The sequence below is a fragment of the Phacochoerus africanus genome, chromosome 9 (assembly GCF_016906955.1).
Source record: "Phacochoerus africanus isolate WHEZ1 chromosome 9, ROS_Pafr_v1, whole genome shotgun sequence".
In the NCBI taxonomy this organism is placed as follows: Eukaryota; Metazoa; Chordata; class Mammalia; order Artiodactyla; family Suidae; genus Phacochoerus; species Phacochoerus africanus.
This window is the reverse complement of record NC_062552.1, coordinates 42,657,757-42,674,842: the sequence shown is the minus strand read 5'-3', so window position 1 is coordinate 42,674,842 and position 17,086 is coordinate 42,657,757. Positions and strand designations below refer to the sequence as shown.

Here is a 17,086-nt window from a genome sequence, read left to right as displayed (position 1 = left end):
GTTTGATCTCTGGCCTCACTTAGTGGGTTAAGGATCCAGCATCGCCGTGAGCTGTGGTGTAGGTCGCAGACGAAGGCTCAGATGTTGCATTGCTGTGGCTGTGGTGTAGGCCGGCAGCTACAGCTCTGATTCAACCCCTAGCCTAGGAACTTCCACATGGCAAGGTGTGAGCCTAAGAAGATAAAAACAAAAAACAAAACAAACCTTAGCAAACCTTACTCATTTTAGAAATGGATAACCATTCCAACTGTACTGAAGTCCCATTCAATAGCACCTCTTTAAAATGCTTAATTGGTGGCACGAGCTGATGCTGAAAGGAAAGAATAACTGCTAAAAATATCCAATGAGTTAAAGTTAAAAAAAAAACACAACCTACCATAGTTCATAGTGAGTATCTTTCAGGGAAGAGAAGGAAATGTTTATTTTTATTGAACGTTTACTCCTTTTTGGGCACTTTACATAAATTCTTTTCTAATCTTAAAAATACTGCAAGTGGAGTTCCCATTGTGGCTAGTGGGTTAAGAACCTGACATACTGTCTGTGAGGATGCAGGTTCGATCCCTGGCCTCGCTCAGTGGGTTAAGGATCTGGCCTAGGTTGCAGATGTGGTTCAGATCTGGTGTTGCAGTGGCTATGGCACAGGTCGGCAGTGGCTTCTCCGATTCGACCCCTCGCCTGAGAACTCCCATACGCTGCAGGTAGACTGCAAGAAAGCTTTTATTATTCCCATTTTACGGATGAGGAAGATCAAGGCTCAATGATGTTGTAACCTACCCAGATCACCTATCCAGGAAGCAGCATACAGCTAGGATCTGCTTTCTAAAGCTGGGGTCTATACTTTGCGTGGTGCTGTTGCTTATACAAAACTGTGTTTTGGAAAGCACAGGCTTTAAAGTTGGATGGCTCTAGGTTTGATCAAGCCTCTGAGATGGACTAGCTCTTGGATGGGGGGCAAGTTATTTATCTTTGCTAAAAGGCTCCAATTTTCTCACCTGTAAAGTAGGATCAATATTAACACGCACCTCAGAATCAAAGATTAAATGGGGACATGCACTTAAAGCTTCAACTGGGTGACTAACACATAAAAACTAACATTTAATATTACTATGTTTCCTGCAGCTGTATTACTGTGGTTCTCTCCATCACTCCAACATTCCAGAAGCCTATTTCCTTACTTTCATGAAACGAGACCACGACACCTTTAAGGATAAATTTTATTCAAATCTTGTGTCCTATGAGTGTAAATCCAAACAGAATATTAGTCGAAACTAGACAGAAAGGCAAAGCTTCAGAAAACAAAACAAAAACCTCGAAGGAGTTATCGCTAACAAAGCCATCCTCCCTGGTGGCATCATAGAATACACTTGGCATCAACCTATAACTTTCTATTTTAAACACTACATTCAGAAGAAACCAAAATATATTTTTCGAAATGTGACTAATGCTTTGAAATGTTAGCAAATTATTTAGAAAACTAAATTGTTTAGCAAAATAAATCCTCCCCACGGATTGGAAAGGTAACACATTTAAAGGGAGAGGAAAAATCCCAACTCTGGATACACAGCGGTGGCACGAGAAATACACTGCATGGGCTGCCGGAGATCTGTTTTGTTTTCCACGCGCATCCACGTTTTTTGAAAATGACAACTTCCTGTGACTAACACGCCCCCTTTTCTCAAAGATCCTGTGGGTGTGGGTGAGATGCCAGTTGTTTAAGAGCAGCTTCTGACCGACTGGCCACATTTATGGATCCAAAGTTAAATCTCTGTCACCTCCGGACCCCTTTTCTGAAACAAGAAGAGAAAAGCTTCAGGTGGAGGAAGAAACATGAAAACCAGAACATTATTTACAGGGGTGCTCCCATGACAAAGGGAATGTCCTCTAAAAATGGGGAGACTTCTAATTGCGAGAAACAACCATCCCTACGGACGTGGTCTTCCCATGGAAATCGAATAAAGTTTCTCTAAAAGAGAATAAAATTGGCATATTTTATATTTTGCTAGGATGACCACCAACCAGTTCTGTCTTCTCTTTGATTAGTGTATATTTTTCACATAATCCTAAAGTCACCAAGACTGGATTTCATTCTCAGTGTGCCTCAGTTCTAAGAAGCAGTGTGCTCCTTAGGAAGAAGTTCATACAATAAAACAACCAGGAATGGCAACACATTGAATTATCCCGTAAATTAAAAATCCCAAAAGGAATCCCAAGATATTGTTTCACAAAGATCAACTGAACATATGAGCTAAACTGAGAAAAACTCCTTAAAACATGAATTTATCATACACGTTCAAGATTCAATCAATAAATTCCCTATGATATTTCAGGAAATCTTCTTCTTGGTTATTTATCACGATTTTAAGCTAACTTGTCTTTTTTCCTCCTACCAACATCCAAGGAAACTGATACACCATTTTTGTCTGAGGGATTCAGGGTAATGGGATCTTTAAGACTTGGCAATTCTGGGTGGTAAAAGTATTTTGTTTTAAAAAAACACACATTACCTTTCATCGCAGTATCATCCGATGACATGAAGTAAAGATCTTGTCCTACTGTTTGGAAGACAGCCTAACAAAAGAAACCTTTGGATTACTTCTGATTCTTTATTATAAGTACAAAATAATTAAAATCAGAAAGGTGACCATAGATACACCAGAAAAAATGGTCAATGACAAAAAGTAATCCTATTTAGAGTATGCCAACTTGATTTTATTTATTTTAAAATGCTTTTCATTTTTCCATTACAGCTGATTTAGAGGGTTCTATCGAATTTCTACTGTACAGCAAAGTGATCCAGTCACACATACATATATATATTCTTTTTTCTCACATTATCCTCCACCATGCTCCATCATAAGTGACTAGATATAGTGCCCAGTGCTATACAGCAGGATCCCATTGCTTATCCATTCCAAAAGCAATAGTTTGCATCTATTCCAATTTGATTTTAAAGTATTCTTTTTTAACATTTATTTAAACATTTTTCTAAAGTATAGCTGATTGACAGTGCTGTGGCAATTTCTGCTGTACAGCACAGTGACCCAGTCATACATGTATACATTCATTCTTTTTCTCATACTATCTTCCATCATGTTCTATCCCAAGAGATTGGATATGGTTCCTTATGCTATACAGCAAGACCTCACTGCTTATACATTCTAAGCGTATTTTCTATTCTTCAAATACCCATGTCTTCAGAACGTCTCCACTGGAGCAGCCATGCAGGGAGGAAAATATCCTTTTTCAGTGCTTAGCAATGCTTTTCCAACTGCCTGCAACTCTGGTGTCTGATGCATTGTCGAGGGTTGCTATTCAAAGACATTCCCCACAGTGAGCTGCGGATGCTTTATGAAAGACTTAACGTACAGGGATACTTCCCCTATATTTAATGACCAATAGCATCACATGTATGCATGGTGTTTAATACAAAAATTCATGAGACATATTCTTATGCTAAGACAAAAGAGCTCAGATGTAAAAAATAAATTTTTAATGTAACTAAAAAAGACTCCCAGGTCACAGGGATTGATGCACCACCAAAAATCATACATGACGTAATAACTCACCATATTTACCTTCTACAGAACACCAGCTCATATGTAGACAAACACCTATATCTAAGAGTTTCTCTAAACTTAGGTCAAGGATTATTTAAATACCATCAATGACAAAATAAAAAAATTTAGAGACTTACTGATAAATAGTTTCTATATGTCTCATTGGCTTAAAGCCAGAGGTAGTTGTGTCTCTATTATTTTATGTCCACTTCACTTTGTCCTAAGTGGTTCTCTTCTATTGACAGGTATTGAGTAGTTTATCCAAATAGAATCCTGTATGTACACACCATTTGTATGTATTACTATGTATCTGGCTGTTGATTGTTGAAAATTAATGGATGGAAGAGATCAGAATGTAAAAGAAAGTTTGAGTAAACCCTGAAGCAGGCTTTCATTTTTGACAAGTAAACAAAAGTGGAATTAACCTAAGAAGGTAAGAGAGATGGTCAATGATCTTTTTTAATAGTGAAAAATTTCAATGACCTAAATGTCCAACATGATGAGAAACGGTTTAATAAACTACTGACTGGCAATGTCATGGAATATTATGCAGCTTCTGGTTACAGCCAAGATGGAGTAGGCTGACTTACACTAATTACAACTGAAAATTCTGGAAAGGATGCCAAAAGCAACACCCTGAAGCTTCTGAAAAGCAAACAGGATCAGAAATATAGAAGGAATGAAGTAAAAACTTGGAAAATGACTTATAACAGGGGCGAGTTTCACAGATTCTTTTCTCTCTCTTTTTTCTTCTTCTTCTGGTTTTCACCTGAGGTTGGGCCAAATCAGAGCTGCCTGGCTGGGGTGGGCAGCAAAACACTGAGTGAAACCCTCTACTTCCAGCCAGTTGGTTGGGGAAAGAGGCCCTGAATACTAGAGGGTGGGAAGTGGGTGGACTAGCCCTTCACTGCTTTTCTTTGTCTTTCTTTTGGCCCCGAGCGCAGCCCCGGTCACTGCTTACGGAAAAGAGTCACAGTGTGGGCAGCAAAAAATCTGAGGAAGAACTCTGGCCAGTGGATGTGGGGAAAGAGCCTTTTGTTACCTGAAGAGTCAGGATAGGTAATTTTTTTTTTTCCCTCTCTTTTCTCTGTTTCACTCCAGAGGCAGGCTCAGCCAAACAGAACAGCATGACAGCAAAGAGGAAAACTTTGGAAGAAATATGCTTTCTGGCTAGAGGGCCAGGAAAAGGGGCCCCTGGGAGGGTGGAGAAAAGTGGACCCTTGGAGCTAGAACGTATGGAGGAAATCTCAAAAAGGAAAGGAGTTGGGAAATTTGAACCCCTAATACTTTACAAGAACCGATGACAGACCCAATGTTATCCTGAACTATGCAAATGCAGAATAGAACCAAGAAAAGCAGAGCCAAATCTTTAACCCCTGAGCAGTTATATAAATGTCTGCTCAAATTCCAGAGTAACTCCCCAGTGGCTTACGCCCTGGGCAGATCCAAACATTATAGCAAAGGCTTTGAAGACTAAACTGACATGAGAACCACCAAACACAGAGGAGACAGAGAATTTCTGGTATGAACCTAACCAGGTGGATCACCTGCTAAAACAAAAACTTTAATATTTTCCAGAAGATTTTCTGAGGATCTAAAGTCTTAGAACATGATATTCAAAACATGCAGGATAGAATCCAAAATTACTCAACATACCAAAAGCAGGGAAAAGCAATAATTTCTCAAGAGAGTCAGTACATACAAACGCTGACATGACCAGATACTGGAACTATCAGACAGAGCTGCTGGAGCAAGAAGTTCAACAAAATCCAAATAGGGCAAACCCTTATGTCTAGATAGATCACAATAGTATGGGAAATTGCTTATCACATATTCTTAAGTGAAGAACACAGAATATAAAACCGTATGTGCAGTGAAACCAACCATGTTCAAAATATATACGTGATATATTTATATTCCATATAAAGAGAAAAACATTAAAGAAAAACTGATCAATCTATGTCTTTGGATGGATGTATTACATACAAGTGATTGCTAGTTTGTCTTTATTTTATTTTTTTAGCTGTGCCTATGGCATGCAAAAGTTCTGGGGCCAGGGATCAAACCCACACCACAGCTATGACCCAAGTCACAGCTGTGACAATGTCCGATCCTTAACACACTGTGCTACCAAGAGAACTGTGATACTTGTCTTTTTTATAGTCTTGCCATTTTCCCATATTTTCTGCATCAAATGTATTTTATAAAGGTCATGGACACCAAACAATTTTCCTTTTTTTTAATCTCCAAATGAAAATCAAGGAGTAAAACATTAATAAGTAGTTTGCCCCCAAGAGATACTGGGCCTACAACCCAGAAATACTGACTGTGTCCACATTCTTTTCCACTGTTATTGTTACAATATTAGTATTTTTCCCTCCATTATCCCTGAAGAGAAGGGCTTTGGAAATAGCTCAAATCACCTTTCAAAATGAAGGAGCACACTCTCGTTAATAACTATCTACATAAACCTCTACCTTAGATGGACTCTTATCCAATTTGGGTATGCCGTTCCAGACATTCTCAGGGCTCACCACCTCCTCCAAACCATTTGAAAGGTTCAAAACCTGCGAGAGACAAACATTTAACAGAACTGGTCATTCAAAAAGCTGTTTTAGATACCACAGCAATCTCTTTAAAAATGAACTACTTTAAAAGGCAATGAAATGATTGTATTAAATGTCAATATATTACATTTCAACTCAATGGTACTTCAGCTCAAAGAATGAGAAGGTATGCTGAGTATCTATGCCTAGAGATCAAAGCTACAATCTTTGATAAAATCTCTATCTTGAGAAGTTCAAGATTTGGTGGAGAAACAGACCACTAAGCAGATAATTAAATGCAGTATAGGGAGTGTTCCCGTTGTGGTACAGTGGAAATGAACCCGACTAGTATCCATGAGGATGCAGGTTCAATCCTCAGCCTTGCTCAAGCGAGTTAAGAATCTGGTGTTGCCACAAGCTGTGGTGTAGGTCGAAGACGAGGCTCGGATCCTGTGTTACTGTGCCTGTGGCATAGGGTGGCAGCTGTAGCTCTGATTCGACCCCTAGCCTGGGAACTTGCGTATGCCTCAAGTGCAGCCCTACAAAGCAAACAAACAAATAAATAGACACAGTGTAGGAAGTACACACTCCTCCTACAACAGGAGGCATAAAAATACAAAACAGGTATAAAGCTTTTGGGGGGAGGAGGGGTGAAGAGACAGAGACATTTAGAAAATAATGCTGGAGTTCTCGTCGTGGTGCAGCAAAAACAAATCCGACTAGGATCCATGAGTTTGCGGGTTCAATCCCTGGCCTCGCTCAGTGGGTTAAGGATCCAGCATTGCTGTGGCTGTGGCATAGGCCAGAGGCTGAACTTCAATTAGACCCCTAGCCTGGGAACCTCCACATGACACAGGTGCAGCCCTAAAAAGACAAAAAGACAAAAGAAAAAAGAAAAGAAAAGAATGCTAGTGAATGCTTCCTGAAAGAGGCAATGGCTAATCTTTTAAAGATAAATGGAAATTAACCAGTTTGGGAAGGGAACACAATACAGGCAAATAGAATTGAATTATTAAGTACATCAAAGAAGCCAAACACCATAGAACATGTAAGAGAAATCAAGCAATACCGTGTCCATCTAATATAAGACACAAACCCAAAGGAGAGAGACTGCCTTATTTCTATGGACGGATGCTCAACCCCAGAGAACCTCCTATGGCATGTGAATGACTTTTCTCTTCTAGACCAGTGGTTCTCAAATTTTCACAGTATAAGTATGCACATTCCTATTCCTCTTCCCAGAAATTCTCAATCAGCCAGCTTTTAAGAAATGTGTCAGGTGATCCTGATACAGGGGGGTTTTCAGACCCCAAGAAAAACAGTTTACTGGAGGTTTCCAATAAGTTTTACAAAAGGCAATGATGGGCATTCCCATCGTAGCTCAGTGGTTAACGAATGCGACTAAGAACCATGAGGATGCGAGTCCGATCCCTGGCCTCACTCAGTGGGTTAAGGATCCGGTGTTGCCATGAACTGTGGTGTAGGTCGAAGACACAGCTTGGATCTGGTGTGGCTGTGACTGTGGTGTAGGCTGGTGGCTACAGCTCTGATTAGACCCCCTAGCCTGGGAACTTCCATGTGCCTTGGGTGCGGCCCAAGAAAATACAAAAAGACCAAAAAAATTTAAAAAAATTACCAAAGGCAATGATGTAGGCAGATTTGCCTTTGACACACTTCACACTGGCTGCGTGGAGATTCAACCAGAGGAAGATTAGAGGTAAACCAACAGAAGGTTATTAGAGGAATCTAGTCGTGAAATGCAGAATTTAACCAAGGCAGTGGCTTTAGAAATAAAAAGTTTTAACCAAGAGATAAGTGGGAAGAGCAGGACTTGGTGACTGGTAGGATTTCAAGGGTCAGAGAGATGAAAGAGCCTTGAATGCTTACATTTGAACTGTTTCCACGATTTTCACACTGCCTCAGGTTAGCAGAGGGGAATGAACAGGTAAATAATCTGTCTGATCAAGTGTGATAAAACTTCCATAACCATCTGCAAGTACATTTTGAGACAAAGTACTTCACTTTTACATACCCTTGTGCCTTCTTCCGCTACTTCCAAAATTTCACATTTAGACCACGTGTTTCTTAGACTTGACCACACCACACACTTGGATCCGACAGTAAATCCTTTCAGAGTGTAGGTAGTCTCTGGTTGAGCTGCCAAATTGAACAGAGTGAGAGCACTGAGGCATTGCTCTCACGTCCCTAATGTTAGATACACAAGCAAAACATTCTCCTAATCTGCTTTTCCTATTCCTTTTTCATCAGCATCATGTACGACGCAACATGTTCTAAGTCTGTGTCCCTCCCTTGATTTGACTTAAAAATTCTTCCAGTGCCTCCTCCCCGTCTAATTCCTTACTGAGCTCCTCAAAAAAAAACAGGAGCATGATGGGATGTTGTTTAAAGATATGAATCTGATTTCTTTCTTTCTTTTTTGTCTTTTTAGGGCTGCACCCTTAGCATATGGAGGTTCCCAGGCTAGGGGTTGAACCAGAGCTGTAGCTGCTGGCCTACACCACAGCTCACAGCAATGCTGGATCCTTAACCCACTGATCGAGGCCAGGGATTGAACCCGTGTCCTCATGGATACGAGTCAGGTTCATTAACTGCTGAGCCACAATGGGAACTCCTGAATCTGATTTCTAACCCTGAAGATTAAAGCTGGCCGTTAATGCCGCATGTAATATGGTCCATGGTCACCACTGCCATTTCCACAGCAAAGCAGCATGGGACAGGTGAGCAGACATTTTTATCCCCAAACTGTCATTTATTATTATTAAAATGTGATAAATACCACCTTAAAAATCTAGAGTGGTATTTAAGTACACTACCACAGATCCACAGGATGGCAGAGTAGGAAACTAAAATATTTTGAAAGGAGATTTCAAGGGATTAAAATGCAGGATTCAATACTGTATGGAGTATAATCTCTATTTAGTTTTTAAAACTATATGTAGGCGTTCCCATTGTGGTGCAGCGGAAGCGAATCCAACTAGTGGCCATGAGGTTACAGGTTTGATCCCCGGCCTTGCTCAGTGGGTTAAGGATCCAGCGTTGTCATGAGCTTGTGGTGTAGGTTGCAGATGCAGCTTGGATCCTGCGTGACTGTGGCTGGCAGTTGTAGCTCCGATTTGACCCCTAGCCAGGGAATCTCCATATGCCGCAGGAGTGGCCCTGAAAAGCAAAACAAAACAAAACAAAACTATGTGTAAGCAGATGAACACAGAGAGGCTAAGAGACAGCAGGAAGGGACTAAGTACATCAGAGCATTCACAGGGGTCATTTCTTGGTGGTGGGATTATGAAGATTTTCATTCTCCTTGGTCTATTTTGCACAATGGCTCAAAGTTAATAATATAAAAACGGACATTTAAAAAAATCTATCATTGATTATTTAAAAACCCCTGATAAGTTAGCCATTTTGTGTAGCTTTTAAATCTTATTAAGTGGCCAAGAAAATAGCAGCAACAATAATTTATGAAAAAGTTGATGACAATAAATGTTCTCTAATATTTACTCAAGGCTGTTGCCTTTTTTTGGTTAATATAGACTCCCTGTGTTTTTTTTTTTTAATCAGTTTATAAATGACTGTCAAGGTATATACATGAAACAAAACAGTTACATTTAAAATTCTGTTAAAAGGATTCCTACATTCATGCCTACATTACCGCTTGGCAAATTTTTTATTAAAAACCAAAAACTTACCAAAAAACATAAGCTCTTGATTTTTTTTTTTTTTTTTTTGGCTGCACCCACGGCATGTGGAAGTTCCCAGGCCAGGGACTGAACCTGTGCCACAGCAGTGACCCAAGCTGCTCAGTGACAACACTGGATCCTTAACCCTCTGTTTCACAAAAGAACTCCGTAATTTCTTGATTTTAGCGATGACTTGTTTACATTTTAAATGTGATTACTTTGGGAGGGTACACAAATTTTCAGCACTCTATTTTTTAAAAAATTAATAATTCAGTATTTCACCCAGCATATAAAATATTATTTTACATTGATTTCACAACTTGATTTCCTCATGTTTGCAATACCCTTCATAAAATCCAAGTTGGATCTTTCAGGTTTTAATCTCCCCCCCCCAAAAATTAATTTTTCAAAAATTCAAATAAGAGGAGCTCCCCTTGTGGCTCAGCAGAAATGAATCTGGCTGGCATCCATGAAGATGCAGGTTCTATCCCTGGCCTTGCTTGGTGGGTTAAGGATCTGGTGTTGCCGTGAGCTGTGATGTAGATTGCAGACACAGCTCGGATCCTGTGTTGCTGTGGCTGTGGTGATTCGACCCCTAGCCTGGGAACCTCCATATAGCAAGGGTGTGGCCCCAAAAAGACAAAAAAAAATTTATATAAGAATTGTTCTCTTTTCTTTAAAGCAAATAAATACTTCTAAGTTAGAAAAAAAAAAAAGAAAGTGAGTGAAAAAGACATGCACCTACCTGGGACATGATCTGAGAAAGTGTTATTATGTTTCCTTCCATCTCTGGAGTCTTCTTCTGAAAACAGAGAGTTCAAGGATAACATGGCATCTCTGTTTTTATATTCTGCAAATTCTTCTTTGTAGACGTTCACTGCAATCTGCATCTTGGGATGACAACTCTTTCCATGCCGGTGCAATGGTAACCTAGGCTCCTCATCAAAACAGTCCACACAACTTGACCTTCCTGTGTCCTTGGCACACGGGGATTCTTCGGCTTTCCGGCTAACTCTTAGAGACAAAGGGTTTATTTTGTCCTCTAGACACAGCTGGGCTGTGGGTACTTCTAGTTCCAGCTGCTTCTCAGCTTCAGAGTTGAGGGGAAGCTGCATGGGAAATGGGGGCAGGGTGGCCCCGAAGTCAGAGCCTTGGGGAAGAGGCCCCATCGGGGGCACCAAGCCCAGCCCTTCTTTCTCCTCATCCCTCACTAGAGAATCCTGTAACACACTGGATTCTACCTCCAGGAATTCTTTGGATTCATCGTCAGGAGAAAGTGGCTCCTCAAGGGAATTCAGTTCTAGGATCTCCTTTGTCTTGCTGGAATAGGGTAATAACGTGTTAAACCCTGTAATGAGGTATTTATCATCAAACTTGGCTTTGTCAACCAGAGGGCACTCGACCCTAGCTTCCAACATCTCAGTAGCAATTTTGTCTTTGCCTGGGCTTTCAAAAATGTTATCAAGTCCAGGGTCACAGAATTTACCTAGTTTGGTTTCAACGATGTTGAAGTCCTTTTCAATTCTTTCAGAGAGCGCATCTGTCTGTGATTCGACATAGAGTGTTTTCTCTCGTCCCGCTTTACTACTTGGTTTCTTCATTCCAACATCGGGACTAGAGGACCCGAGAGCTTCCTTTATCTCAGGGCCATTCTTTTCAGCAGGCAGCTCACTGTTACTCGTAGCAATCTTGGAGTATTTCTTCATTTTCTCACGAATACTTTCGCCTTTGCTTTTCAAGTCAACGATGGCCAAAGGGATATCACCAACATCCCTTTTGATGTCTACTATTGTTATCTCCAACACATCTTCTGTTACGATTTCATAAAAGTAGTCATTTCCCTCTTGAGGGCATGTGCCTTCTGAAATATTAAATCCTGCGAGGCAACATGGAAAGGCTTGCATGGGAACCGACAACAGTTCAGAAGGAATGCTCCAGAGGGCTCTGGGGTGCACACAATCTTCAACGTTCCCAAAGTCCACAAGCCTGACAGACACAAGGTCATCTTCACAAATACTGGTGACCAGTGCCCTATAGTAATGCCCATCTTCTCTGTATCTCACTATGCAAGGGTCTCCAATCTGAGGACACAAGATGCAGCTTCTCCGGTCGGTCACCCGTTCTCCAGCAGTTTGTACCTCCACCTCTAAATACTGAAGTTTCTCAGTGTCTGCAAATTGACACCAAAAGTATTCAGGTCCATCGATCACCATGGCATAAGCTCTTACCATCTTCATATTTGGATTATACCAGTTAAGGAACACAGAAGTGTCTATGTCTGTTTTGGGGACCGACTTTGAACAGGCCCCTTTAATTATTTGGGTAGAAAGTCCTATTTGAGATTTTTCTCTGAATTCGTATCTGCTAATCATATCTTCTGCTATGATGCCATGGTCATCAGCGAGAATAACTTCCCATTTGTCTTGAAACTGAACAAATTCACATCTAATTTGAGCCTCGCTGGTCCTTAGGGAAAAGTAATGCATCATTTCCTTATGGTTTAAAATGTCAGGAACCCAGGGTCCCTTTAAGGAACAGTGAATACACAATCTTGGTAATAGTGCATGGACAAGGTCAAGTTTACCTATCTGGTTGGTGCAAACCACAGAAACATTGCCATAATCTATAAACTGTACAGAGAGAAGGTCATTGGGCTGTCGTTCCTTGACCACAGCACGATACCATAAATTGTCTTCTGGGAAAATGGCACATATTGTATCTCCTCTTTGCAAAGGTGGACCTGAGTAATATTCAGGCCTTGTTCTCACATCGTTTAACCTCTCTGAAAGACGATTAATTTCAGCCTCATCTCCTGTTAGTTGAACATAAAAATCTGAAAGGTCATTTATATGAGAAACATATACTGTGGTTTTAAAGCCAGGCACTATAGTCTTCTGAGGGAACTCAGAAAATTTGAGAGGCAAATCTTTGTTACCAGAATCTCCTATTTTTCTCTCTAAAAGAGTGGCTTCTGGTTTTGTGGCTTTCAAAGGTGGCTCAGCCAAACTTTCTTCTTTCTTTTCTATTGGTGCTGGGGGCACTAGGTTATCTTGAGTCCCCAAAGAGTCCTGATATTGAGTGACTAAGTTTGTCTTCATTGAATTGCGCCCAAGTTTGAGTTCCTTAGGTGCCGAGCTCATCTTAGGTTTGTATGATTCTCCTAAGATCGCCATACTAGCTGATTTGATCACTACGGATTTACTTAAGTACTCTGTGGCTGACAGCTTCATATCATCCTTTTTCATTTCAAGAGCTTCCACTGGAGAGAGGAGTGCTTCACTTGTTTTTCTTGTCCCACGTTTGTAACCAAGGAGCCCTAACTTCTCATTAATATTAGCATTGATTTGAAGACTGTCATCATAGAGTTCTATCACCAGTCTTCCATCTGGATCTTTTGCTACGACCAACGCCTTCAACGACTTATCTAAAACAGTCTCCTGAAACCACGTTGTAACTTCTTCTGGTATATGATCCGGGATATCTGATAACGAACATTTAACAGCTTGCATGGGCAAAAGACAGACGTCATATGCATCACTGGGTATTGGAAGCAGGTCATCACTTGGTACCACATAAATGTTCCCAAAATCAACAAAGAAGACTTTGTTAGGTTCTCTGTCTATGATGATGCCCCTATACCAGCTTCCATCAGTATACTTGGCGAGGCACAAGGGTCCCGGGACCAAGGAAGGTGTTTTAAAATTCAGCAAAGCGTTACTTAATTGCATAATGTGACATGACAACTGTTCTAAAATATGTGCATTTCTTCCAAGCTGGCAATAAAATGTCCAAGGGTCATTGACATGTGTTATATACACTGATTCTTCACTTCCGATTTTCATATTATGTGTAGAATAGTAGTAAGAATGGAGCCGAACAGAGGACTCCAGAGGCTGCTGAAGTTTTACCGGTCTCGCCAGTCTCTTTTCTACCAAAAAATGGCATGCACTCTGGAAAGGTGTCAGCAAATCCACGATAGTAAATGGCTCTTCATCACGTATTGAAGCCAAAGCAAATATCGTGCATTTTAATTCTAGACTGTCTTCCCACGCGTGATCCACAAAGTCACTAAAAGCTTGGATTGCCTTTTCATCCCAAACAAAAGGATTCTGACCTGTTGGTTGAATTAAATTATAAAGGCTGCACCTAAAAGCCTGAGCCTTAACCTTGAGAAACTCTTCACTAATTGAATAAAGATTCTTCAGAGGTACCATATCTTTGTCTCCGTAATCAACAAATATGACTTCAACATGCTCTGAAGGTTGTGCCCCACTAATCAGAGCTCTGGACCATTTTCCATTCGCTGTTCGTTTTGCCAAACAAGCAGGGGTGGTTGCCTGGTAGGGAGAAGCTATATTCTGGCAATAGTCCTGAATGCTACACATTAGCGTTTTAAATCCTTGTATGTTCCTGGTCAGCTGGCACCAGAAATAGCCAGGATTTTCAACATAAGACACTTGGACTTCTACTGTACTTCCGACTTCCAGCTCTCCTTTACCAGAAGAGCCTGGCTTCATTTCCAAGAAATTCAGTATAAGAGGAGAATAAACAGATACTATTTTCTCTTTTTCCTGTACAACTAGCCCAGGTGAAATGTTGGTAACAACTGTTGCATCAGTCAAAGCTTCTGCAACAGCTGTAGTTTTTTCACCTCTCTTGGCTTTTTGTTCTCGCTCCTTTGTGACAGGAGATATTTTGTTATTCTCTGCAGTAAAATGATTTGAAACATGCCTCAGAGAGTGGGCACTTACAGGAATATTTTCCTTTGTTTCAAACTCCTGATACTTGGCAAATCCAGCTTGAGCAATGACCTTACTAATGTTCTCTTCCCCTGTTCTAGATTCATCAAGAATCTCGATCACATACTGACTCTCCTGCTTATCAAGGACATGGATGACTAATTCTTTGTGCAGCACGGTCTTTTTAAAAAAGGAAATTGCCTCCTGGCTCCAATTTTTCCCCAAAGGCCAGATATCAGCCAGGGTACATGGCAGAGCCAATATCGGCAGCTGTCTGAACTGAGGAAGCAACATCCTCACGTCACACCAGTCCACGGTTTCTGAATTGCCCCGGTCAACCAAGAAAACATCCACACTCTTGTCATCTAATCTGGTGACCATAGCCCGAAAATAGCCATTTTCTTTCCATTTGACACAGCAAAGGTCATTGGCTTCGGGTTTCAAAACAACACCATCCAGCTTACTAGCAGAGGCATAGAAGTTGCACATTCTTCTCATCAGTTTATTGAAGGTGCCCTTGTGTTTCCGCAACCTAATCCAAAACTCAGAGGGATTTTTAACAAACTCCACCTGGGCGTCATAGAAGGTGTTCATCTTTAACTTGATGGATCTTAACGCCAGGAGGGTGATCTCTTCATCCACTTCTTCCGCAGGAGAGTGAGACTGAAGAGCTGTTTCTGTTTCTGGTTCTTCCTCCTCCTCTTCCTCCTCTGTTCCCTGGCTCTGAAGGAACCGGTCGGCCAAGCAACAGGACTGTAGTCCAAACACACAGTTGAGATTAATCCCATCTTCTCCATACAGGGTAACGTAATACACATGTTCGAAGGAACAGTAAAATTCAATCTTTGCGTTCACTGCCTGGCCCAGGATCAGAGCCTTCAGGTCACCGACCTGTGACCGAGACCAGCCCCTCCCACCGTCCCAGAGCCCATACAGAGCACAAGGGTAGGTCACCACGGGCATTCGAAAATATTCGGGCAGCAGGTAGCGAAGGCTACTGCAGCTCACTAACTCCTTCCTTCCGTAGTCTACATGGAGCACCTGCGCACAGCGCTGGGGCCGGAACATCTCAAGCAAGAGCGCCCTGTACCAATGTCCGTCCAAGCCGCAGGAGGCGCACGGAGAGCCCGGCTTGTCTGGGCTTTCTTCCCTCTCCTCCCAGGTGGCACTGGTAGAGTTCTCATCCCCTGTCCCCACGGAACCCCGGTATATCTGGGCCATGCTCTCGGAGAGGCGGTGGATCTCCTGAGAGAGGCTGCGGAGCTGGCAGTGGATGCGGTGGGGATGGCACACCTGCGTGACCACCACGGGCTCTGTCACGCCCAGCTGCAGCTGCGGGTAGAAGTAATCCAGGGCAGGATGCTCGTGCTTGGGTGGGAGCCGCGGGACGACCTGGACCCCGGGACCCAGGGCAGCAACGGTAGCCGTGAGGTAGCGCTTGAGCAGCGAACGGAAGAGGCTGTCGGGCATCAACCGGGCCAGGCCGAGCTCCTGCATCTCCTGGTACAGCCCGGGCACCTCCAGGAGGACCAGGCGGTGGAGCAGCAGCACGTCCAGGACCCGCCCTTGCACCTCCTTGCCCTGCAGGCTGCTAAGGAAGTCCACGGCGCTGGCCGGCCAGTGCTGGGGCTCACCCCCGCCCGCGCCGCCGCCGCCCGCTGGTACCAGGCCCGCCAGCACGCAGCCCAGTACCTCCGAAGGCAGGTGGAAGAACTCGCTGCGTCCGGGCGCCAGAGAGCTCACGCCGGCGGTAATGGTGCGGCCCTCGTCCAGCAGGAAGACGCGGCTCTCCTGCGCTTGCCGGCTGACCACGCGGCCGCGGTGCCACAGCAGCCCCACCTGCACTAGGCACAGCTCACCCGGCGAAGCCGAGGCACCGCCCAGCGCCCAGGGGCCGCGCGCAGTCGCCGCCGCTTCCTGGATCTCCCGGCTCAGCTGGACGTACTCGTCCCGCCGCTCGCCCACCAGACCCCAGAGCTGCACCGGGATCACCTCGGGCTGCACGTCCACGTAGGACACTCGCAGCACAAGCGAGGTCCCTGGCGTCGGCAGTCCGGGCGTCGAGCACATCTCCACGGCGGCACCTGGTCCTCGAAGCCCCCGCGCTGTTGGAAGGAGAGCCCAGCAGACGCGGGCTCTCAGGACAGACGGGCTGAAAGGACCCTCGGCCAGGCGTCCCCTTCGCCACTCCGCCGCCGCCGCCGGACCTCACGGACTCGCGCCGACAGGTAAAAGCCCGCGGCCCCACCAACCGCTCACGGTTGCGCGGACGCGCAGGCATTTGCAGCGCGAGGCGTCGCGGCTTCCGGCCGCGGGAGGTGGGCGGGCCTGCGTGGGCGGTGGGGCGGAGCCGGACCCGGGACCGCAGTAGGGACGCGGGCTGGAGGCGCAGAAGGGGCCTCGAGGAGCAGGACGGACGTGGCGAGGTAGGAAAGCCACCTGCTTCTGCCCAGAGCGTTTGCACTCTGGAGGATGCAGGCGGACGGCCAGGGCCGCGGCAGGGCCCAGTTCGCGCAGGGACCTCCTTTCACGCCGTCGGACTAAGA

At 43.6% G+C, this 17,086-nt stretch overlaps 1 protein-coding gene across 1 annotated transcript; it reads right to left on the bottom strand.

The window, feature by feature from the left end:
* Window positions 1-1,198: 1,198 nt before the first annotated feature.
* Window positions 1,199-16,614, bottom strand: TDRD6 (tudor domain containing 6). Its single transcript, XM_047796157.1, has 5 exons — window positions 10,547-16,614; window positions 8,136-8,260; window positions 6,035-6,124; window positions 2,505-2,568; window positions 1,199-1,787 (listed from the first exon to the last, which is right to left on the bottom strand). Exons 1-5 carry the CDS (start codon window positions 16,608-16,610, stop codon window positions 1,744-1,746), a joined length of 6,387 nt encoding a protein of 2,128 aa, XP_047652113.1. The 5' UTR covers window positions 16,611-16,614; the 3' UTR covers window positions 1,199-1,743.
* Between the last annotated feature and the right edge of the window lie 472 nt (window positions 16,615-17,086).